At 36.6% G+C, this 25,098-nt stretch overlaps 2 protein-coding genes across 2 annotated transcripts; both read right to left on the bottom strand.

The window, feature by feature from the left end:
* Positions 1–1,844: 1,844 nt before the first annotated feature.
* On the bottom strand, positions 1,845–24,838 carry LOC311291155 (uncharacterized protein; the record flags this gene model as incomplete). The annotated part of the gene is made up of 6 exons (XM_084410028.1): positions 1,845–2,416; positions 3,939–4,112; positions 21,728–21,901; positions 22,007–22,180; positions 22,339–22,509; positions 24,834–24,838. The coding sequence occupies 6 exons, from the start codon at positions 24,836–24,838 to the stop codon at positions 2,413–2,415; spliced, it is 702 nt and encodes a 233-aa protein (XP_084266154.1). The 3' UTR covers positions 1,845–2,412.
* Positions 4,341–18,604, bottom strand: LOC311290814 (ribonuclease inhibitor-like; the record flags this gene model as incomplete). Its single annotated transcript, XM_084409527.1, has 10 exons — positions 4,341–4,515; positions 7,839–8,009; positions 9,704–9,877; positions 10,144–10,314; positions 11,245–11,415; positions 11,565–11,738; positions 11,853–11,870; positions 17,912–18,035; positions 18,307–18,395; positions 18,462–18,604. 10 exons carry the CDS (start codon positions 18,602–18,604, stop codon positions 4,341–4,343), a joined length of 1,410 nt encoding a protein of 469 aa, XP_084265653.1.
* Positions 24,839–25,098: the final 260 nt, after the last annotated feature.

Below are 25,098 nucleotides of genomic sequence, written 5' to 3'. Positions count from 1 at the left end.
AAATTCTCATTAGTATTGTAAGAAAACACTAATTTTACCTGGTCAAAAACAGCTCTGTTTTCAGCACGCCGTTTCAGTGCATGTGTCTTTAAATGATAATGAGCTTTGCTCACCCCGCCCCTCTGTTCTGTGGGTACACCGTATCTAACACAATAACCACGTGTTATTCGTTATAAACATGTGATTATGAATTATATTGAGAACGTCGTACATAGAAAACATGCTGTAATGTACCCTGAGTGTAAACCTTAGACGCATTCATTGTGAAGCCTGCAGCAAGGTTTGCAAATTTCGCAAAGATTAATATAAATACTAATATAAAGGTTAATAAAACATTACACTCACATCTTCTGGAGGTTCAGCAGTAACATGTTGGTACCGATCCGTTTTTTCTCGTTTGTAAAGCTGTCTGGTGTGAAATGATTCGCGTAAACATGAAAGCATGGACGATCGTGGGGAATCCCCGTGAGGGAATCCCCGCGTCACACGTCAATCCTTTGGGCATATCTCTTCAAAAACAAAACTCAGCCACTGCATCTTCAACTGCTCAGATTTAGGAACATCCAAATGACTGCTGTGTTCCTTATTACATCTAAGAACAGAACACCACAATCGCGTAGACGCCATTCTACTCCAGCATATCAACAATGGCGGACTACTATGACGACGGCTGTCACAGCTTGCTCAGGGCGGGTCTTGTGTTGAAGCATGGCTGTCAATCACAATCGCGGGAGGGGCGTACGATCTTATGACGTCACAATATCGAACGGCTTGATTTCATAGATGGTCAAACATATAAGGAGATTAAAACAAAACCACTGGATGGATTTTAATCATGATAGGATGGTTGTGTACAGGCACTGCCAACAGACATTTCAGTGCAATCAACTTGTAAAAGTGCATGTACCATTATATGACCCCTTTAAATGTAATTTTATGGAGTAATAGTAGTGAGTGACTTTTGACTCTCTTACTCCTATTAGAAATGATGTAAGCTCCTTGCTGCAAGGTCACACATTACAATAAGCTTATAACAAAAGTTAATTGATATTTACCAAGAATGATGAAAAAGAAGAAATAGAAATATTGTTCAGACTTGTACTTGTGTTAAAGTCTTTTTGTGTCTCTTCTGTTTTGGGAAAAGACAGACTTGCGGAAAGAAACTTTAGAGTTGTGTGTTTGCAAATGTAGGCTAATCTCTTTTGCCATAAAGAGTTGAGCTGACTTCTGCTCTTGAATACATTTAAGTAAAATTTTCTTCGATTGATTGAAATCCTTAGTCCATAAGTCTTAACTGTACTTTCTCTATACAAAATATATCACAATTAGTTCATTTATGTCTTTCATAAAGGAAAGTAGAACATTTCTCTAATACTTGTTGGTAAATGTTCACTACCAAAAACTACAAAAAAGATTGGTGCTATTTCTATTTGTAGGCTATTGATGTTTTATATTATTATATAAAACTTATTCTTCACATGATATTGTGTTGACCTCTAGTGGTGAGCTCGAGAAATTGCATAATCTCTCTGCATCTGCTGTTGCATCTCAATACCAGTTACACTACAATTAAGGGAACTGAACTAATTAACTTTTCAAAATTATACATTTTAAACTAAACAAAAATAGCAAAGCTCTTTCTAATGCAGGTTTTGTTCCTCACTATGCTTTTTAATAAATGCTTAAAACATTAAGTGTGGTATGTTTTTCTTTATAAACCACTTTCTCAAACTATTTTACAAAAACAATTGCAGTTTTTCTTTATGAACCATTTTCTTAATAAATCGCTTTACAACAACAATTTACAGAGTTTTTATTCATAAATAAATTTCTTCATATACAATGATTATTACAAGTGTCTTTCTTGATATAACACTTCCATTATATAAGGTTACAATTAACCATAAAAAATTTTGTATTTTATTATGCTAACATATTGTGTAATTATACGATACAATGAGAAAATTATAATTGCAGATCAAAAAGCATTGGATAGAATATCTAGACTGGGGAATGCGAAAGCTACAACTTAAAATGTGGATTATGGGTGATAACAGGCGTTATCCGTATGTCAGTCAAAGAAGAGACAGAGTTTCATACAAATAAAATTGTATCAATAAAAATAAATATTCTGTATATAAATTGTAAGCGAAATATAATTGTAAAACAGATCAAAGATACATTTGACAGATTAAAATCTTTGCATCAATGTATCACACAATGTAATTTTAATTTTAGACTTTGTTTCTATCATTTAATTTGCTAAATTTCACAATTACAATAAGAAATGTTTTAATTGCTTAATTATGGAGGAGTTTCCCAACATCATTATGATGAAGGTCTTATACTGAAGACCCATATTCATGCTTATCCTCCTCTGAGCTGAGATCAGGCTCATCTCCCTCATCCATTTTACCTGTAAAAAAGCAAAACATCTTGAATGAACATAAGCAAAACTTAATACAAATACTTCTAAACAATATTTCAGGGTTTTTCCTAGGTCAAAAATGGTCTTCTGTGGTGGCTGATGAACACGGTCATCCACACACACACATGCTCAAAACACACACACACACACACACACACACACACACACACACACACACACACACTACATTCCATGTTTTATGGGAACATTGTATTGACACACACACACACACACACACACACACACACACACACACACACACACACACACACACACTCCATTCCATGTTTTATAGGAACATTCTATTGGCATAATTGTTTATATTCTGTAAAAGAAAACCTGTATATTCTCTCCCCTTACACTAACCCTACCCATCACACTTTTTTTGTTGCATTTTTGGTTTTCAAAAAATAATATTCTGTATGATTTATGAGCTTGTTTCCTCATGGGGACCAGGGATTGGGGGGATTTCAGATATTTCTATCTTTATGGGTAAATTTTTCCCAATACCGTAGGGTTTACCTGAACACATACACACACACACACACACTTGAATATGTGATTTATGGGGACTCACCATAGGCATAATGTTTTTGTTTTTTTACTGTACAAACCATATATTCTATCCCCCTACACTAACCCTTCCCATCACACAAACCTTACTGCATTTTTTGGATTTCAAAAAACAAACAAAATATAGATGCAAGCAGCAATTATCGGGTCCAAGCACAAAGAACACGACAAGTCATGCAAACATGGCTGGGAGCATCAGATCAACTGCAAAAACTCGCATTTAAAAACATTTTAAGATGATTGTAGGCAAAATGCCTGAAAAATCAAATACAATCACTAATAATGTGATTTAATGGTTTATCACTTTCGACCAATAGATGGCACTGTTACAAAACTGATGTGGTCTGGTCAGGAGTAACGGGTTTTTACCATAGACTGGTTTTTACCCACAAGTTCTGTCAAATATGTACAGGCTTCCTCTGCAGTAGGACTCAAAATCCTGCAGAAGGGAAGATGAAATTTAAATGTCTTTATGGCTTTAAGCAATATGTGAGAAACATCAGCACAGAGAAAACTGGCTTGTGAAACTGCATGTTTGTGAACATCTGGAGACTCACAGAACTGCTGTAGAGAGATACAGTGATGCAGTGAACCTGGGCTTGATGGCATTAAACTACAGTTTCAGAAACATTTAATACCATACTACTGAATACCATCAGTACAATTCAACCCTCTACAATGGGAGTAAATCACTTGCATCTGCGACTAAATTTTCACTCTGGGCACTAAATAATGTCTATCACAACCCTCAGTCTGGTGATTAAACTAAAAAATGTACTAGCCAATGGCGATTCTATTGCCAAGGTGTGCGTAGTATGTTGCAATTGTATCTAAACAAAACTCAGTAACCCCCACTACATAACCTGTGGAGCTTATTGTATTACTGAAAGAATATTTTGTATGAATATTTATTTTGCATTATTCCATCATGTCTCACCTCAGTGTCTTGAGATGACAGTTCTGATCCTGTAGTAAATCATCGAGCTCCTTCACTCCTGATTGTCCAGGATCATTTCCTCTGAGATCCAGCTCTATCAGGTGTGAAGGGTTTGATCTCAGAGCTGAAGCCAGAGCTTTATAACCTTCTTCTGTGATACTGCAGTCTGAAAGCCTAGAGAAAAGACATTTATTACCACTCAAAAGAAATACACGAAAAATTATTTGCATGAAAAACGGTCAAATGCACTTTATTTTCATTTATTTTAATCAGAGAATCAATAAATAAAAATCACATCTGACAGAAGCATGTATTTTCCTTTCCTTTTATTTACAACAGTAATATTTTAAATTAGAAAAATTAAAAATGTGATTAGTAAAATAAAATAATGGGTCATTGAACTCACCTGAGTCTCTCCAGTGTGCAGTTTGTACTTTCTAATCCGTTCTGGAGTTTCTTCACTCCTGAATCCTGCAGATTATTGTTGCTGATGTCAAGCTCTTTCAGACTGGAGTTTGATCTCAGGACTGTAGCGAGAGCTGAACAGCTTTCCTCTGTTAGACCACACTTACGCAGCCTAAAATGACGAACAGGACAGAGAATTAATACTTATATTTAGTGATCACTAAGAATGTGTGTTTTGGCCAGTGTTTGGTTCAGTTGATTGCTTTACAATAATTAAAAATGTACTTTTATGTAAACAGAGCTGCAATGTTTACTTTGGAAAATGATTTGATTATTTCTTTGAGAGAGTACATAAAAATACTGTTTTATACATAATAAACCTGAAAAATTATTTCATTTTCTAAGCTAAGATACATGTGTATACAGTGAAAGTCATGTCAGCATTGAAATACAATAATATCACCAATTCAAAAATAACCAAAAATGTAAATATTTAAAAAAGAAAATGTTGGAGAATCTGTATAACATATTTGTATAACATTATATTGTGTTATATATATATATATATATATATTTTTTTTTTTTGTGTGTGTGTGTGTGTGTGTGCGTGCGTGTTAAACAATTAAAAAAATTAAACAGAAGAAATTTTTTTTATTTCAACACCAATGTTTTGTCATTTTCATGACAATCTAATCAAATGGACATGTATAAATCAAATTTAAATATAACATGCAGAAATGTAGATGAATGTTAATACACACTTCAGTTTCTCCAATCTGCATTGTGTATTTTCCAACAGAACACAGATCTTCTTTATTCCAGAGTTTCCTAGTTTATTCTCACTCAGATCCAGCTCTATCAGGTTTGAAGGGTTTGAATTAAATGCTGAAGTCAGAGCAGCACAACCTTCTGCTGTAATACTGTTATTATTCAGCCTGAAGAGAAGAGAAAAAAGGGAAAAAGAAAAAGACAAGAATGTCTCCTCAGGGTTTTTTTTTTCTGCCCAAAAACACGTCCACAGTAACGGAAGGGTCATAAGAGAGTGGGGGCCTACTTTATTAAAGAATATGCATTTCAATAACACTGCAAAACTAGCAAAATGTAAGTAAAAACTTCTTAAACAATTAAGTAAACAATCAATGTAAAATCTAAGCAAATCATGAGCAATGAGACAAACACAACAGAACAGAGAAATGTTTTTTTCAGGTAGGAAATACTACATGTAAAAAATAAGGAAAAGAAATACTACCAACAAAATTTTATCAAATCATAAAATAAAAAACAGCATAGTCTGCATGAATTAAATATTGCTCCAAATGTTTTTCAGTCAGTTCATTTTGTTTGGTTAACATTAAGGACACAGAGAGCAGCAGGTAGGCTATATTAAAAGTTGTCACCTAAAGTTGTCACGAATTCAATATATTGATGTACATCTGATTTTATAACTGTTTACGCTCACTTAAGACATAACCGACTAGGTTTACCTGGATACTTGCCAAGTCAGGCATTTTGACAAACAGTGTGTATTGTAAAACTATACTGTACTATTGTACAAGTGTGTACAGAATATTAATGATGGATGGATTGTGGGTATATGTTTTGATCATCATTCTGAATCTGATCCAGATGTAATCTTTGGGCCTGTTTACACCTGGCCACTTGTGTTTTTACTGATCGGATATCTGATTTATCAAAACGATTCCATTTACATTTGGTCAAGTGGTTGATTTGGTTCAATTCCCGCGCTATATGCAGATTTAATGGAGTAAAACAACAAATACTGTATGAGCTGCATTTTATTACAATACAACTTTAACATAGTAGGATGTCCTGTTACTTTATCCTCTACAGTAAAAGACCTGGGTGTTATACTCGACTGTAACCTGTCTTTTGAAAATCATATTTCATATGTTACAAAAAACACCTTTTTCCACCTTAGAAACATTGCTAAGCTACGTGATATGCTATCAGTTTCTGATGCAGAAAAGCTAGTTCATGCATTCATGACCTCGAGACTAGATTACTGTAATGCTTTATTAGCTGGTTGTCCTGCATCCTCAATAAACAAGCTACAGTTAGTCCAAAATGCAGCCGCTAGAGTTATTATGAAATTAAGACAATGTCTGTACTATGTTATGATTGTACTGTACAATTAAATACAATCGTTGCTGAGTCTTCAGTCTGAAAACTTTACCTCAGGAAGGATGTACATTAACTGAATTAATTGAGAATCACAACTGAAAATCATGAAAAATCATTTATCCACGCAGCTGATTTCTGTAAATTAATGTAAAACTAAATGTATCTTGCAGCACAGGGTGAAGTCAGTATATACATTAACAACGATTTAAGACAAATATAATAAATTAAATCTAAAACTATGTAAATGGCGCTCTGTGGCACGACAGAATTTTGAACAAGGTCCTGAGCCGTAGCTGGGCGCCGCTGACAGACGCCGAATGACGCTGCCGGTGTGTGTACACTCATAGAGAATAATGTGTTCAGATTTTAAAGACGTGACGCTGCACATTCTGATCCTGTAGTAGATCATCAAGCTCCTTCACTCCTGAATGTCCAGGATAATTTCCTGTGAGATCCAGTGTGCAAACCCCTTAAGCCGAAGGTGTGTTGAGAAATTTTGTCAAGTGAGGCGCTAAAACCATGAAAGCTGCAGAGACATTTGAACTCAAAACATCCGGGCTGTGTTGGGAAGCCAAGAGAATATTGTTTTAAACAGTCATGTTCATATCATTAATTTTATTTGATAAATTACATTTACAGTAGGCTATGTAAATTGGGGTGAATGAACTTTGTTGAACATTTCTGCTAATCTTGTGTGCTAATCTAATTTCTCTTGTGTGTCTGACCTGTTGTTACAGGTATGTTAGCCTGGATGTGGGGATGTATTATTAATTAATTTGTTAAAAGAGTGTTCCCCTTGTGTGTTTGACCCATTCATTGGTCTGACCTGCCCTGTTATTGTTACAGGAATGAATGGTTACCTGCTGAGTATAATGAGTAAACCTGCCAAGTCTTTTTTTATACAAGGACAGTCTTCATCTATATAGCTGACTTGACCTAGTCTGCTACAGTGGCATAACACTTAACAGCAGAGTAGAATAGGGCTCTATGAGAGAGTTTTTGTTGTGGCCCTGTGGCCAGTTGCATGAAAATAGCTGCTAAGTTAAAACTGTGTTTTAAAACTAGTCTGGTCAACCAGCAATTAGCTATGGCTAATCAGTCTTAATTTTCAGAACTAGACCACTCTGCCTTTTTATGTAACTGGCTTAAAGAGATGATCAATCTTAAAGAAAAAAATGAGATGACTAATTTGTAAGGCTAGTCTAAGCACTTTATGTAAGCGGCCACTAATCTATATGATGGCTCAGTTAATCTTGGATTAATCTACAATGTCAATATTTTGAAAATGCAATATCAGATAGTATATTGTTTTAAAGATGCTTTGTAAAGTATAAAACAATGTAAAATACTTACATCAGTGTGTTGAGTTTACAGTGTTTATCCTTCAGTAGAGCAGCGATCTGATTCACTCGTGTATCTCCTAGTTTGTGTCCACTCAGATTCAGTTCTCTCTGGAGTAACGGGTTTTTACCCACAATTCTTCTCACATACTCACAGGCTTCATCTGCAGCAGGACTCAAAAACCTGCAGAAGGGAAGATGAAGCAGGAATTAATTCAGTTTTTGACAAACTGAAGTAATTATTTTATTAATAGTCTAATGTAAATCCTTGTTAACTTTGACAACAACAAAAGGTTATGCAGTTTACTGCATTACTGAATGTACAGCCACTTTTCCACTTTTGGGCCAAACTGTTCTAAGAACAATAAGAAACCGTTCCAGTAATATTTCCGCTTGATCCTGGTCTGACACAGCACAACTACAAACTGTCCTCAGGCCGGAGTACTCAGCACGATTGGCTAACTGTGCTGAACCACGCAGGTAGAATGTGGGTAGTGACGTCAGCACTGACGGTTCGCAAAGACCCGCCCCCTTTAGTTACTGTTCTGTTGCTATATCCGACAACTCTTTCACCACACATCATGGCATGCCACTCTCACGCCAGACATCATGTTCTCAAGAAGTGAAAAATACATTGTGGAGCAGAGAGGACACTGACAACGCACCGACAGACAGGACAGAGCAGGATACTTTTTATATAAAACAAAGTCTCATCTTTCAAATTTAGTAATTTTTAAAGAAATTTAAACAATAAATACCGTTTTGTGGCTCTTTAATGTGTTGTGACAGATAGCAGTAGCGCCTCAGTTAAAGCTACTCATGAACTGATCATCTCTTCCTTGTAGTTAATTTATAGCATCAAATAAACATCAGAAGGAATGTTGTCTCAACTGCGGAAAGCCGTCAACTCAGTACACACCATTTTTCAAGTTCTGATCCACGGACGTTAATCTATTAACTCTCCTGACTGCTTTGTCGGACAAATTGGCGGATTCAGCGGATGGTGGAATATGATTGGTCAGATAGCCTGTTAATCAAACTCCCTGCTAAGGGTAAATTGGACACTTGTCTGTCGCATGGCTACCAGTTTCTCTGTAGCTGCCAAGGCGCACTATTTGATTGAAGTAAACACAAGTAAATAATCAAATTAAAATCCTCCATCCTCCATAAAGTGATCGCTATTTACATCTAATGCCATCTGTAAACTATTGCATTACCAAGGAAATTACTGCTGCAGTTGTATTACATTCCAAAGAGCTCTGCTATCAGCCCCACAATTGAAAATTAAAATCACATCCGTTCTAGCTGGGCCAGATCGGCATGGAATAGAGCGGTAAAGCAAGGAGAACAGTTTGGCTAGATGGTGGAAAAGAGGCATACATTTCTCTTAATTCATCTGTATGTGTCAGGGTTCTGTCACCTCTGTTGGGTTTGTATCTGGTTTGGTGACAGAGCTCTCACATTCCCGGTTTGTCATGTGTTTGTGTCTAGTCTGGTTTGTTGAGAGAACATGGCTTGTCTTGTATTCCTTGTGCCATGTGCTCTCCTGTCAATTGTCTGGCCCCTCCCATCTTGTTACCTGATTATTGATTAATTTGCCCCACCTGCCTTGTTCGTTACCCTCTTTTGTTTGCTCCCTATTTGGTCTCCCTGTGTTTGCAGTCCTGTGCTGTTTCGTTGTCTATGTTTCCCTTGTGTTTATGTTCCTGATTAATGCCTCTAATAATCTTGTTTTTCCTCCATGGGGAGGTTTTTGTTTGTAGTTTTGTGTTGTTTATTTATTTAATAGATTCCTATCTGCACTTGAATCCTCGCTTCACTTTTTGACCATTCCGTGACCGTATGTCATTTATTTTGTATTATTTCATCACGTCTCACCTCAGTGTCTTGAGTTGATAGTTCTGATCCTGTAGTAAATCATTGAGCTCCTTCACTCCTGATTCTCCAGGATCATTTCCTCTGAGATCCAGCTCTATCAGGTGTGAAGGGTTTGATCTCAGAGCTGAAGCCAGAGCTTTATAACCTTCTTCTGTGATACTGCAGTTTGAAAGTCTAGAACAGGAATGAAAATGTAACGTGATTAATTCATTATTATAGAAATTCCAGAAATTAAAGTTTACTTGTAAGTCAGATTACTTTTTTCATGAAATTAATTTTAAATTCAAGGCAAACTATCAGAGTTACTTTTTTCAAATAAGCATGTTACTCTGTATTTTGTTATTTGTACAAATAATATGCAAACTAAACTTAGTTTCAGTCAGAAACTGATGACTAAATATGTAAACAAACTAAAGGCCCAGTGTTGCACATCATCTCACCTGAGTTTCTCCAGTTTACAGTTATTTCTCAGTCCATCAGAGAGCAGCTTCACTCCTGAATCCTGCAGATTATTATTACTCAGGTCAAGATCCTTCAGAATGCTGGAGTCTGAACTGAGAACTGAAGCCAGAGCTGAACAGCTTTCTTCTGTTAGATCACAATTGCTGAGCCTGATAATAATAATTGAAGAACATCAATAATGAAGATACATAATACCATTAATTGTAGGATAAAGACTACCATGAGAAGTTGACCAAAATGTATGGTGTTCCAGCCCTAAACAAATAAATAAGACGCTAAAATCCTGCAATGATTCTATGCCTTATAGCATCAACAGAATCACTGTTTTACACACAGCCACCATGCAGTAAATTCAGAGTTAAGATACAGATCCACACAAGGTGATCTAGAACTCAAATCTGCCTTATAAACTGTTACATGTATAGAATATGTTTTCCATAATTCAATAAATTGACCACTTATAGTGAGCTGTTACATATTTTTGTTTTCAAATAATGTGTCTCAGTAATTTCCAGTGATGTGATATTGTTCATGTGTTGTGGTCACCTAGTTCCTTAAATGCCACATGAAAATCTAGATTTTTCAGAGATAGGAGAGTTGGTTATGGAGCTGGTTGTATGATATGGTTGTAAAAAAATCTGTCCTCATGAGTGACTGTAACATAAGTGCACTGAAAGGAAATGTTTGAGCCTTTAATGAGCAGAACATGGAAGTACTAGTGCAAGTTGTCCATAACTTTTTCTTTAGGCCTTACTAGAAAAGGTACACAAGCATCTCTTTTACATAAACCTGTTTACCACCTTTCTGTGGACAATAATAATGCATTGCAAGTTAAATCCAGCAAATAACACTGAAATTTGGCAGATTTTATATTTATATTTTTAAATACAAATATTTATAATTGTAAATTAAATCAAATCTGAGTTGAAGACAGGCTTTTGCAAAAAAAACTAAAAAAATAAATAATAATAATAATAATAATAATAATTGACAAAAGACAAGGGGAACAGAACATCCAGTGTGTCATATTCATGTGATTTCTGTGGTGTTGAGTGTAGCTGATGGTGAAATGTACTCACTTGAGCATCTCTAGTTCACACACAGGCTTCTTCAGTCCCTCACAGATCTCTTTGACTCCAGAGTCCAGCAGACGGCTGTTGTTCAGGTTCAGCTCTTTCAGGATGGTTTTAGAGGAGAGAACAGTAGCTAGAACTGAACAGCTTTTCTCTGTCAGTTCACAATTATTCAGCCTAAACATAGAAACAGCATTATTTATTATTCAGCACATATTCACCACACACCATACCAACAGCTCTTCATATCTGCTGACACATATGACTGACAGTCATTTACAATCAATTAACAGAGAAGTTATAATGTATAAATCACACTGACTCACTTGATTTTCTCCACTTTGCTATGAGAGTCCATCAAAAGAGCAGAGAGCTTCTCTCCATCCAGATCTCCTAATTTATCTTCACTCAGATCCAGTTCTGTCAGCAATAATGGACTTTTACCCAGAACTTCAGTGAGACAGTCACACGCTTCCTGTGCAGCATCAGTTTTCAAAAACCTACAGGAAATAGAAGATAATTTTTTGGACAAATGTTTAGACATAAGATATTGTTTTGTTTCTGCTGCTTTGTTTGCGATCAAGACCGGTGACGTAAGTGATAATGAGCATCACCTGCAAGCCACACTGGGCCTGAAGGACAAGAGAGGACAAAAAAAACATATGATAGTACTTTTACTAGCTTTACAGCTAAACTTTTACTAGTACTTTTACAGCTAAAAACCCATGAAGAGTTATTGTGTAAATGGTCAAGACAGCAGCAGGAATGCCTCCATCATACACACAAAGATCTGCTACAAAGAGACATGGTTCAGAAACCTGTTCCTAACTGTAATGGAAAACATTGCGAATTCTTGAGCATTCTGCACTTTTTAGGGTTGCATCTTGGTGACATCATGTCTTGTTTTTAGTTTGTTTAGATATATTTGGCCCGTGTTGTGTTCATGTACAGTACTGTAACAAACGAATTGCACCAAAGTTAGTTTGGAAGTGGACCAAGACCCACCTTTCCATCATCTCGGTCCGCTTGTTTGGTGTGCACCAGGGTAAAGATTACATTGTTCACACTTAATCAAATGAACTGCACTAACAGAACAATCGCACCGGGGTTTACTTTAATCCAAACTTGTGTTCAGAAATGTATGTGTGCAATTTAATCCACAGAAGAAAAAAAATGCTTTCCCTTTGGAATGGTGTTTCTTCTCATTCTTCTAATGGCTTGGGTAGAACATCCTGAAAGCTTGGATAGGTAACGTTTTTCAAAATGTTGTTATACTGGCCAAAAGTCTTGTCACATCCTTAAAGCAATCAATAATTAAAGTGTTCTAAAGTGTTCTATATTTATCTTCTTTGGAAGTCTTTTTAGACACTAACATTTTCAGACCAATTTCATTTGGTCCGAATTAAATTATTGGGAGTCCTACCTGCCAGTGGGTTTTAATGGGTTTTTGATTAAATGCTTGAAATAATATCTGTGGTAAACACAACCTCAATATATTTTCATATTTTAATTCTACAATATAAATAACATCAGTAATACCCTCTTGTGATTTTTTTTAAGCTTTTACTTGTCTTGTAAAAAGCAGTTGCTAACAAGTGGCTAAATGCAACTACAGAGATCGTTGGGGAAATTAAACATCATCAGCCGAACAGGTAAACTCATCTACTCACTAGTCCATTTTCACAGCCTAGTTAATTGCACTCTTGCAAACTATTATAGTTGTTAGACTTGTAGGAAGCTTAGTGATGGTGTCATTGAAGTCATGAGTGTAGTGTGGCCATGTTGTAGTTAGTTTATAGCCTTTTGACTTCTGCAGATTGTATTTACACATCAATATTCTTAATTTGTGAAGATTATTATGATGAAAAATCATAAGCTTTTGACCTTATTGAATCCAAGATTGATAATGTCAGAGAGAAAATTATAACTATGCAGCCGTCTACTACAGTATCACATCAGTAGTGTCCCTGAGGAAAAATATCATTCATTCGTTGCAATAGGAGAGGAAGAATTGTCTAAACTCGTTAAATCATCTAAAATCAACAACATGCATGTTAAAGAATGCTACTGAAAGAGATGCTTCCAGAGGTCACAGATCCTCTCCTTAATATCATTAATTCATCTTTGTCACTAAGATATGTAACAAAAACTTTTAAGCTGGCTATTATTAAACTTCTTACAAAAAAAAAACACAACTTGATCCAAGTGAAGTGGTCAATTATAGGCCGATCTCGAATCTACCCTTTTTGTCAAAGATACTAGAAAAGGCAGTATCCTCACAACTATGCTCCTTTTTAGAAAGAAATGGTATCTGAGGATTTCCAGCCAGGATTCAGATCGTATCATAGTACTGAGACAGCTCTCATCAGAGTCACAAATTATTTGCTCTTATCGTCCAATCGTGGTTGTATCTCGCTATTAGTGTTATTCAATCTTAGTGCTGCACTTAACACTGTCGACCACAACATTCTTTTGAATAGACTCGAAAATTATGCTAGCATTAGTGGAATTGCATTAGTGTGGTTTAAATCATATTTATCTGGGGCCGTATTCACAAAGCATTTTATCTTACCACTAGGAGTACTCCTAAATCGCACTAAAGGATTTTAGCTAGGAGTTTTCTCTTAAAAGTTATTCACAACGCCTTTCAGACCTACTCTTAGTAAAGAAAAATGACAACTCCTAAACTAAGCGTGAGTCTTCATTGCTATGGAAGACGTCATTACTCATGCAGGAGCTTGACTGAAGTGACCACCTTGATTAGCTGATGATTGTAACGCGGGAATGATTCCAAACACCTCCCCTATGATGATGAGTGACACGTGACAGGTCTCAGAAAGCGTGCGCTACACAAGTAGTGTGAAGGACGGAAGATGATGAATAACTGAATAAATAGCCTAAATGAATAAAGAGTAAGGCAAAACAAATAGCCTAGTAGCCTAATGAAACATATGGATTGATGCAATATCTTTGCAACATTATTGAATTAATCTGTCACTATATGCCTCTGCCTACGTTTGCAAAGAGAAGAACATTTTAATTTGATTCACAATGAAACGTTACAATTAGTTTACATGCAATGAGTAGCCTAGTTTTGGTTGTTGTTGGTGGCGTTATTGCATCTCTAGTTATGCCTACAATGCAAAATTGTTCCCTCGCGATTGGAAGCTCCTGTAGCCGCCGTATACGCATTTTAAAACATCGCAACGTGAAATGCCACAAAAAACGGTTTGTGAATAGGTCTTAGTGAGTTAGGAGTCCTCTCGACTTCGTTTAAGCTGTCCCAGGCTTAGGTGCTACTTTTAGGGCTAAAATGCTTCGTGAATTACTCTTAGTCAAAAAAATTAGGAGTCCTAAAGTTACGAGTGACACGCCCATTATTTTTAGGAGTTGCTCCTAAATTCGCCAGTTAGGAGCTACTTTTAGCCTTAAAATTGTTTGTGAATATGGCCCCTGATCATTATCAGTTTGTAGAAATAAACTAAGAGATGTCATATCGATCACAAGTTCAGAATGGAGTACCACAAGGCTCAGTTCTAGGACCATTGTTGTTCATTCTGTACATGCTACCCTTGGGAGATATCATTAGGAAGCATGGGATTAGTTTTCACTGTTATTCACAAAATTAACAGAATGCATAGCTGATCGGTTCTGTCAACACTGCATTGGCTCCCTATTAAACATTGTATAAATTAAAAAATATTGCTAATTACTTACAAAGCACTAAATGGTTTAGCTCCCCAGTACTTGAGTGAGCTCTTAACGCATTATAGTCCTTCACGTCTATTGTGATCTCAAAATTCTGGCCAGTTGATAATACCTAGAATATCCAAATCCACTGCTGGCGGTAGATCCTTTTCCTATTTAGCACCTAAACTTTGGAACAGTCTTCCTAACATTGTCCGGGAAGCAGACACACTCTGTCAGTTTAAATCTAGATAAAAAACACATCTCTTCAAACTGGCATACACATAGACCACTATACATTCATATTATTCAAATCAGTTAAATGATTATAAGGCTGCATAGATTAGGTCAGTCGGAACCGGGAACACTTCCTATAACACCCGATGTACTCGAGAATGAGAATGGCATCTATGCTAATGTTAACTATAATCAGCCGGACCCAGGCTGTATCCAATTTAGATGGTGGACCTGCGCCTAGACACGACCACAACGCAAGTGTCAGCAGAGGTTGTCAACTTGATTGTCCCCTGTGAAGGCCTCATCGACACGCCAGCCATTGGCACTGATCTTCAACAAACTCGTCTCCATACGTGCAAGATCACTCCGATCTTCAACCAGATGGAACTGGATAATATTTTGAATGTTCCAATCTGACTTCTGACCTGTAATGCTGCCTGAATCGTTATCATAAACTGTTCGTTTGTTGGCCAGAGGAGTTTTTTTTTCTCCATTCTGTCACCTGATGGAGTTTTGGTTCCTTGACACTGTCGCCTTTTTCGCCTTTCTTCGCCTTTGGCGCCATTGGTTTTTGGCTTGCTTAGTTGGGGACATTTCATTTATTATTCAAAAATATTATTGATAACCCCCACTCTCCACTATAGAGAACATAGCCGTTAACCATCATCAGATTAGAGGCCTGCTTTCCAAATTTTACAACATTTTAGTACTTTCCTCAAAAGAAAGTAGTCTTTCTTATTTACAAGCAAGGAAAACTGATTTACAAACAGAAATTTCAGATGATGAGTGGAACAATTCTTGCCTGTTGCCACAGACGCAGACTATTAATACCAGGTTTAGATTGCTGCAGTACAAATGGTTATTTAGAACCTATATTACTCCTGTAAAACTTCACCATTTTGATTCTAATATTCCTGATGTCTGTGTAAAATGTGGTGTAGACAAGGGAACTCTTCTTCATTGTATGTGGCAGTGTCCAGAACTTCAGATTTTTTGGAAGGAGGTTACTAAATTTGTTTCCCGTTTGATTGAATGTAACATGCCTATGGACGGTAAACTCTGCTTACTTCACATTTTTCCTAATGGTTTTAAAGGGACTACAAAAAAGAGGAAGCTTGTTAGTTTCTGCTTATTGCAGGCTAAACATGTAATCGCTCTGAACTGGGAGGACACAGAAAGACCAAAGATAAACCAGTGGATTAAACTAATGTCTAGCAACCTTTTCCTTTTTATGTTTCTTTGTATATTTTTTTCAGTTGTATGTCTGGAAAATGTTTAAAAATTCAATAAAGATATTTGGGAAAAAATATATATATATATTATTGATCTGCCTGCATTGACACCATTATATCAGACCTGAACTGAGCTGGACGATGACATTATGGTTTTATCCAGAGTAGCTGTGGCTATATATATATATATATATATATATATATATATATATATATATATATATATACATATATACATATACACATATATATATATATATATATATATATATATATATATATATATATATATATATATATATATATATTAAATTGATCACTTTTTTTGCTTTTCTTTTTTTTTACAACAAAAATGAACCATCACTGAGCTTACTTAAGCTTGACTGTGACACTATTTTCTTCCGGAAACAAATTTGTTGCATTATTTTCCTGTTTCCCAGTGACTTGACTTGACTAAATGAAGGTGACTTGACTTTAACCATACTAAAGTTCACACAACAACTTCCAGTTCAAACACTTTAAGGAAACATTAAAACTGTGTACAGCTTGCATCGGTCATTGGTGGACCATAAAGCTGAGTTTGCTAAGTGTGTTCTACACGCAGCCGATAGATGGCAACATTAGCTTGAGAAGTGCTGTCGGAAATAATCTACACAAAAAATAAATGTAGCCCATTTAAAATTTGTTGTCATTATGCAGATTGTACAGTAACTGTTCAAAGTCAATTCGGAATTCATTCGGGAAGTACTTCTCAGAAAAACCCATAAGAATTACATCTTTGTGTTCTGCTAAGACAATGTAATACAATGTTCCAGACAATCATAATCTTCCATATTTTGTGATGTGATTAATTCAACAATGAATCAAAAGAATACATGTCTTCTCAACTGATTACTGATGTAGCATTGCATTATGGTAGCAGAAAGTTAAAATACAATTTCTTCACCTGATGGTTTTCAATCTATAGTGCACATCCTGTAGTAAATCACTGAGCTCCTTCACTCCTGATTGTCCAGGATCATTTCCTCTGAGATCCAGCTCTATCAGGTGTGAAGGGTTTGATCTCAGAGCTGAAGCCAGAGTTTTATAACCCTCTTCACTGATACTGCAGTCTGAAAGTCTGAAAAAACAAAACAATATTATGTATTCTTTGTTGAGAGATAGTTTATCATACAAGTACTTAATTAAAAATAAAATAATTCTGACAAACTAACAAAAATGTATGCTAAACTTGTTTGCTTTTCTCCAAAATGATCTACTGTATATATACATTAACCAAAACCTTTGATAATAAATGTATTAATTGAATCAACTGTCCAAAATAATTGATTTATTCAACCACATATTGTTTCAAAATGAATTTCTTCAGTTATACACAAAAGGAGATGTTAGGCAGGATATTAGGGTGTCACAGTAAAACTGAGATGAAGAGTCAAATTATAGCATTCATTTTCATCATTTTATCTAATCAAACATTATAAATGTATATAGAAATGTGCAATGATATAAATACACACTTCAGCTTTTCCAGACTGCATTGTGTATTTTCCAACAGAACACAGATCTTCTTCATTCCAGAGTTTCCTAGTTTATTCTCACTCAGATCCAGCTCTATCAGGTTTGAAGGGTTTGAATTAAACGCTGAAGTCAGAGCAGCACAACCTTCTGCTGTAATACTGTTATTATTCAGCCTGAAGAGAAAGAAAACAAAGACAGGAAACATTCTTTAGTTTATTTCTAGAATACAACAACAATAATAAAAAGAATAATGGTTCTTTTTCTGCAAACCCTTTAAAGAACAGCAATGACAGTAAACTATAAAATACTCACATCAGTGTGTTGAGTTTACAGTGTTTATCCTGCAGTAGAGCAGCGATCTGATTCACTCGTGTGTCTCCTAGTTCATGTTCACTCAGATTCAGTTCTCTCAGGAGTAACGGGTTTTTACCCACAATTCCTCTCACATACTCACAGGCTTTATCTGCAGTAGGACTCAAAAACCTGCAGAAGGGAAGATTAAGCAGGAATTAATTCAGTTCAAAACTAAACTTGATCTCATGAAAATACCAATTCAGAGGTTCTCCTCTGGCAGTTCTGGCAGTCTTGTCTTTGTTTAATATGACAGTGTCTTTGTTTGTGTTCACCATGTGCTCCTGCTCCTGTGTTCCTGCCTCCTTGTTTCCAATTCCCTCACTCTCTTGTTTAGTCATTGATTAGTCCTACACTGCTCAAAAAAATAAAGGGAACACTTTTTAATCAGAGAATAGCATCAAGTCAGTTAAACTCCTGGGATACTGATCTGGTCAGTTAAGTAACAGAGGGGGTTGGTAATCAGTTTCAGCTGCTTTAGTGTTAATGACATTAACAGCAGGTGCACTAGATGGGCAACAGTGAGACAACCCCCAAAACAGGAATGGTTTTACCTTTATCTTTTCGGACTGTTTTTCACCAGTTTTGCATTTGGCTAGGGTCAGTGTCACTACTGGTAGCATGAGGCGATACCTGGACCCTACAGAGGTTGCGCAGGCAGTCCAGCTCCTTCAGGATGGCTCATCAATACGTGCCATTGCCAGAAGGTTTGCTGTGTCTCCCAGCACAGTCTCAAGAGCATGGAGGAGATTCCAAGAAGACAGACAGCTACTCTAGGAGAGCTGGACAGGGCCGTAGAAGGTCCTTAACCCATCAGCAGGACCGGTATCTGCTCCTTTGTGCGAGGAGGAACATGATGAGCACTGCCAGAGCCCTACAAAATGACCTCCAGCAGGCCACTGGTGTGAATGTCTCTGACCAAACAATCAGAAACAGATTTCATGAGGGTGGCCTGAGGGCCCGACGTCCTCTAGTGGGCCCTGTGCTCACTGCCCAGCACCAGGGAGCTCGATTGGCATTTCCCATTGAACACCAGAATTGGCAGGTCCGCCACTGGTGCCCTGTGGTTTTCACAAATGATAGCAGGTTCACCCTGAGCATGTGACAGACAGGAAAGGGTCTGGAGAAGCCGTGGAGAATGTTATGCTGCCTGTAACATCGTTCAGCATGACCGGTTTGGTGGTGGGTCAGTGATGGTCTGGGGAGGCATATCCATGGAGGGACGCATAGACCTCTGCAGGCTAGACAATGGCACCCTGACTGCCATTAGGTATCGGGATGAAATCCTTGGATCCATTGTCAGACCCTATGCTGGTGCAGTGGGTCCTGGGTTCCTCCTGGTGCACAACAATGCCCGGCCTCATGTGGCAAGAGCATGCAGGCAGTTCCTGGAGGATGAAGGAATGATACCACTGAAGGGCCACCACGCTCACCTGACCTACATCCAATAGAACAGTGGTTCCCAATTCCAGTCCTCGTGACCCACTGCTCTGCACATTTTGTAGGTCTCTCTTATCTGACACACTCAGTTCAGTTCATGGAGTCTCTCCTAATGAGCTGATGATCTGGTTCAGGTGTGTTAAATAAGGGAGACATACAAAATGTGCAGAGCAGTGGGTCACGAGGACTGGAATTGGGAACCACTGCAATAGAACACCTCTGGGACATTGTGTTTCGGTCCATCTGACATCACCTGGTTGCACCTCAGACTGTCCAGGAGCTCAGTGATGCGCTGGTCCAGATCTGGGAGGAAATACCCCAGGACACCATCCGTCGTCTCATTAGGAGCATGCCCCGACGTTGTCAGGCATGCATACAAGCACGTGGGGGCCATACAAACTACTGAGTACCATTTTGAGTTGCTGCAATGAAATTTCAGCAAAATTGACAAGCCTGCTGCATCATGTTTTCACTCAGATTTCCGGGGTGTCTTTGAATTCAATCCTCTGTAGGTTGATCATTTTCATTTCCATCAAACGATGTGGCATCCTTTCGTTCATAACACATTACCCAGTCCATATTAGTATAGATATCCAGCATGATATTTTTCCCCATTGAGATCTGATGTGTTTTCAAAGTGTTCCTTTAATTTTTTTGAGCAGTGTAGTTTGTGTGAGTGTGATCTTGTCTAGTCTGCTGGTTTGTCAATAAATCCCTGAACAATAGATCCATGACAATAATATATAGCCACACAAAAACATAAAACTTGCCAAAACCCACTGGCAAAAGTAATGATTATGAATGTGTCGTGAAAAACAGCAAGGAGACAGCCTAATCATTCATTGATATGTGTTTTCACCTGACTCGTCACTTCTGCAGTAGTGGACAAACCTATATGCAAATTGATTACATAATCTGAGAATATTTTTTGCAGTTGAATTAGTTAATTTCAAAATAGACATTTCAAGCTTTCTATAAATATATTTCCTATGTCTGTGATGCAAGTACACTGAGTTTCATTCTATTTTTTGACATGCTCAAGTTCACACTTCACAGGGACTGAGACGGCAGACAGCGCATCCTGTTTGTTTTCATTATTTTATAAAAGCACAACGTTTTGTTTTTATATTGAGCGTGCACAAATAAAATAAGCCCCTATACAGTTTTTAATTATGTAGTAATCTTACCTGTATGACCAAAAGTAACAGAGTATCTTAAGTTAAATGCAAGTGATTGCACCGGCACCTCCATGTTAACTGTCATGCAGCACACTGCTATTCAACTTCAACACTCTGCACAAACATATGAATATGCACCAAATAATATCACACATTTTTCTATGTTAGCATTTGAGCGAGCTGTAATATAAAGCTGCTAATAGTTAATGTGATAAAAATGTGATGAGGCATATTTGAGGTCGGTGAATGATAGGCGAGCATTTAGATTTCCTGCCCAACTGTAATTACCACAAGGACCAGCCAATAATGATCCATCTGTCGTGGACTGCGTGACTTGACACTTCCTCTGGAGTTTTTTTTCTTCTGCGACTTACCAACTAATACAATTTGGTCAACTAAGCCTCTTCTTGTTGACTACTAGGGTGCAGCCCTAATCTGTACATTATGTTTTGTTTGTTTTTTCATCACGTCTCACCTCAGTGTCTTGAGTTGACAGTTCTGATCCTGTAGTAAATCATCGAGCTCCTTCACTCCTGATTGTCCAGGATCATTTCCTCTGAGATCCAGCTCTATCAGGTGTGAAGGGTTTGATCTCAGAGCTGAAGCCAGAGCTTTATAACCTTCTTCTGTGATACTGCAGTCTGAAAGTCTAAAAGCAATTGAATAGTCTTATAAGTCAAACAATTAACTAATTCAATAAAAACAAGATTTCTTTTTCAGGATTATCATATTCATAATTCTCAGGCCTTAAAAAGTCTGACAATAATTTTTTATATATATATATATTTTTTTTTTCTGTAAGTGACAACACTGACATAAGATTTCTGCCCATGTTTAAATTCAAACCTGAGTATCTGCAGTGTACACTGTGAATTTCCCAGTAGAGTGGAAATTTCTGTTACTCCAGAGTTTCCTAGTTTATTCTCACTCAGTTCCAGCTCTTTCAGGTTTGAAGGGTTTGAATTAAACGCTGACGCCCAAACAGAACAACCTTCTGCTGTAATACTGATGCAGTTAAACCTTTAGAAGACAGAACAAAGCAAAAAATAAAAATGGTGTATATATGCATAATTTTATCCACGAATATGAGATTTGCATTATAACAGATTTTTAAAAATTACTTACTTCAGCTTTTTCAGTTGACACTGTTCATTCTTGAACAGCACAGAGAAGATCTTCACTCTTGAGTCTCTCAGTTCAGTCCCACTCAGATTCAGCTCTGTCAGATTTGACGGGTTTGAATTTAAAGCTTCAGTCAGAACACGACAGTCTTCATCTGTGATTTTGCTGTTATTCAGACTAAATAAAGAGAAACATAGTTAGAAGTTTTATTTACACATTTGAAGAGTTGACAACTACTGGTTATGGTGATGATGACATTGCAAAATATACATAATACGCTAAGGAGCAAGTTCACACTTATAATAAAAAAAATATATTGCTATGATAAAACTTACATCAGTGTGTTGAGTTTACAGTGTTTATCCTGAAGTACAGCAGCAAGTTTCTTCAATCCTGAGGGTCCTAGTTTACATTCACTCAGATTCAGTTCTCTCAGGAGTAACAGATTTTCACCCAGAACTCCGTTCACAAACTGACAGGCTTCCTCTGCAGCAGAATTTAAAAACCTGGAGAAGGGAAGATAAAGCAGGATTCAATAAAATTCTTGACTAAACCTTTATTTAAAAAAGCATCTGATTGCAATTGAAAACAGTGTTAAATGTATTATGTTCAATTTACTTTGCAATGGATTGGATTAACCCTTGGGGGCTCAACCTGTTTTTGGGGCCCGTGAGATGTTTTGATATGCCCTGACATTTGTGCTTTTTTCAGTTGCTTATAAATATATTAATGGCAAAAGTGTTATTACACTCTATTTAGCACAAACAGGGCTACCATAATATGTGAGCAACAACATGTTTGTATTTTTTTGTAATACATTGATTTAAATTTTGCAGGACATTTCTTGTTTGGAAAGGCAATATGTGTGGGGGCGTGAATGATCATGAATAATGCTCTGATTCACACCTGAGAAGACAATGACCCGCATAATGAGCCTTTCAGTCAGGTATGTCAAGAGTATGTATAGGGAACTAAAGAATGTGAGGAAAAAATTATATACTATATAAATATACAGATGTGGCCTTTAAAAACGCGCGTTTTCTCCCGTGGCATTCGGCAATTCGTCTCGCATAGTCTCGCAGAATTCTGCAAGTGCTTTCAGGGGGGCCTACTTAAATATTCCCTCAATGTTTTTCGCTTCACAGAATTTCCACCAGGTGGCGCATAAAAAACAACTTTACATTAGATTTTTTATTTTACTTCACATTACGTCATGATTGTGAGAAAACATCCACGATAAAATATAAATTATAAATAGTAGTAGACACAAATATTTACAGTACTGTATTATACAGACATTTGAAAATATTTGTAAATCCAAAAGGTTCATCAAAGTTGTCTTAATACAGACAACTTAATACAGTATCTTAATACAGCTGTATTTTTTTTTTTATATACACTAAATCACCCTAACATAATGAAAGGCTTAAATAATGCGACTTACCCAGATTCTTAATTCGTGCAGATTTTTCTTGTGTTCTTGTTCTTGTGAGGTAATGTTGCAGCACAACGCGTTGCATTTATATTTTGGGCGCATCTGATGCCATTACATTATAAATAAATATTTTAATTGAACTGTCTTAATGCATTAAGCATAACGATTTTTCCACGTTAGTCTCAGAATGTCCGGGGTTGGCTTGAGGTCTTGCCGACAGTTTGTAAATCTTTTAAATATTCATATTCACAAAATCCATATAAAGGGTGATCAACAGTTATGACTTCTAAAATAAAATAAAAATGACCAGATAAGAGGTATCTGATTGACAGTTTGACAGATGTTGTTTTAAAAATTGATTACATCATTATGGGGAAGTGGTATTAAATATTTGGTAAAACATAATAGGCCTACAATTATTTTAATTACGCATTTTTATTCAGTTTTGCTTTTACAAAATGTTCCCTGTTTTCTATATAATTAATTTAACCAGAGATGTGCGTTATATCGCCTTTTGATAATTCTTTGTGTTGTCGAATTTTGACACAGTTTCATTGTTTGTTCGTAATAATTTGATTCATAATTATTGAATTTTTTCTAAAAGTAGCAATATTTTAAAGAGATAAAAAGACAGAGAAATGACAGAGAAATTACGTTAGTCTGGTCACAATTATGGCCAGATCAATGAATCTATTGCAGAAATACAAGACAAAGTGCATGAGAAAATTAGAAGTATGCAAAAGAGCACAGTTCAGATATTGTTAACTGTAATTGAAGCGGGTTTTATACACGTTTCTGCTTTTTTAAATTGACAATTTAAAATTTTATTCGCCAACACATCAACACGTTTTGTGATTGATTTACGGATTTATTACAGAAACTTGTCAGAAGCAAAGATATTGTACTAGCATAGGGGTCGATTTCTGTGGTTAGAATATGTCTAAATACGCTGTGAATGTGCATTATACGCTGAGTTTCGGTTCATTTATGAGACGAACTCCAGTTCACTCGCCGGCGCCACCATGTCGTGATTCTGCTATATTACTTCTTAAATCCAGGCAATTGGTTCATGAAACATTGATTAAAATTAAGATATAATTAATACAAAACGAAATTCAATTTAAAGAAAGGCAGCTGTTCTGTTTGAGGAACATAACAATATTGCTGGCCATAAACTGAGAAAGTGCACGTCCGGTGTGCGATAACTCGAGTTGTTTTAGACGCGACGCGCCACGCTTCTTGTCCGGTGTGCGACCCCCTTAACAAAAAGAAATCAAGGGACATTTAGAATAGATAAAAATGTGCGTGTTGAGAATTTATTTGTTAGAAGACTATTTAAAAGAATAGTTACGAAAGTTAAGATTAATAAGTTAAAATGAATAAGTTAACAATTACCGCATCGCTAAAAAGAGACTTGAGAGTTTGAAAAGGAAACTAAGCAAGGATGTCACACTCTACAGCAGATACAATGAAGTTGTGGAGGACTACTTAAAACAAGGAATGGCTGAGGATGTGCCAAGGGAGCATGCATCACCACAAGGCAGTCAGACATATTACCTACCTCATCACGCTGTATTGAGAGAGGATAAGGCAACAACGAAACTGCGGGTTGTGTTTGATGCGTCATCCCACGAAGATAGAAGTCCCTCACTAAATGACT

Source organism: Rutilus rutilus (genome assembly GCF_951802725.1).
Source record: "Rutilus rutilus genome assembly, chromosome: 5".
Taxonomy (NCBI): Eukaryota; Metazoa; Chordata; class Actinopteri; order Cypriniformes; family Leuciscidae; genus Rutilus; species Rutilus rutilus.
This window is presented reverse-complemented; position numbering and strand designations above follow the sequence as displayed.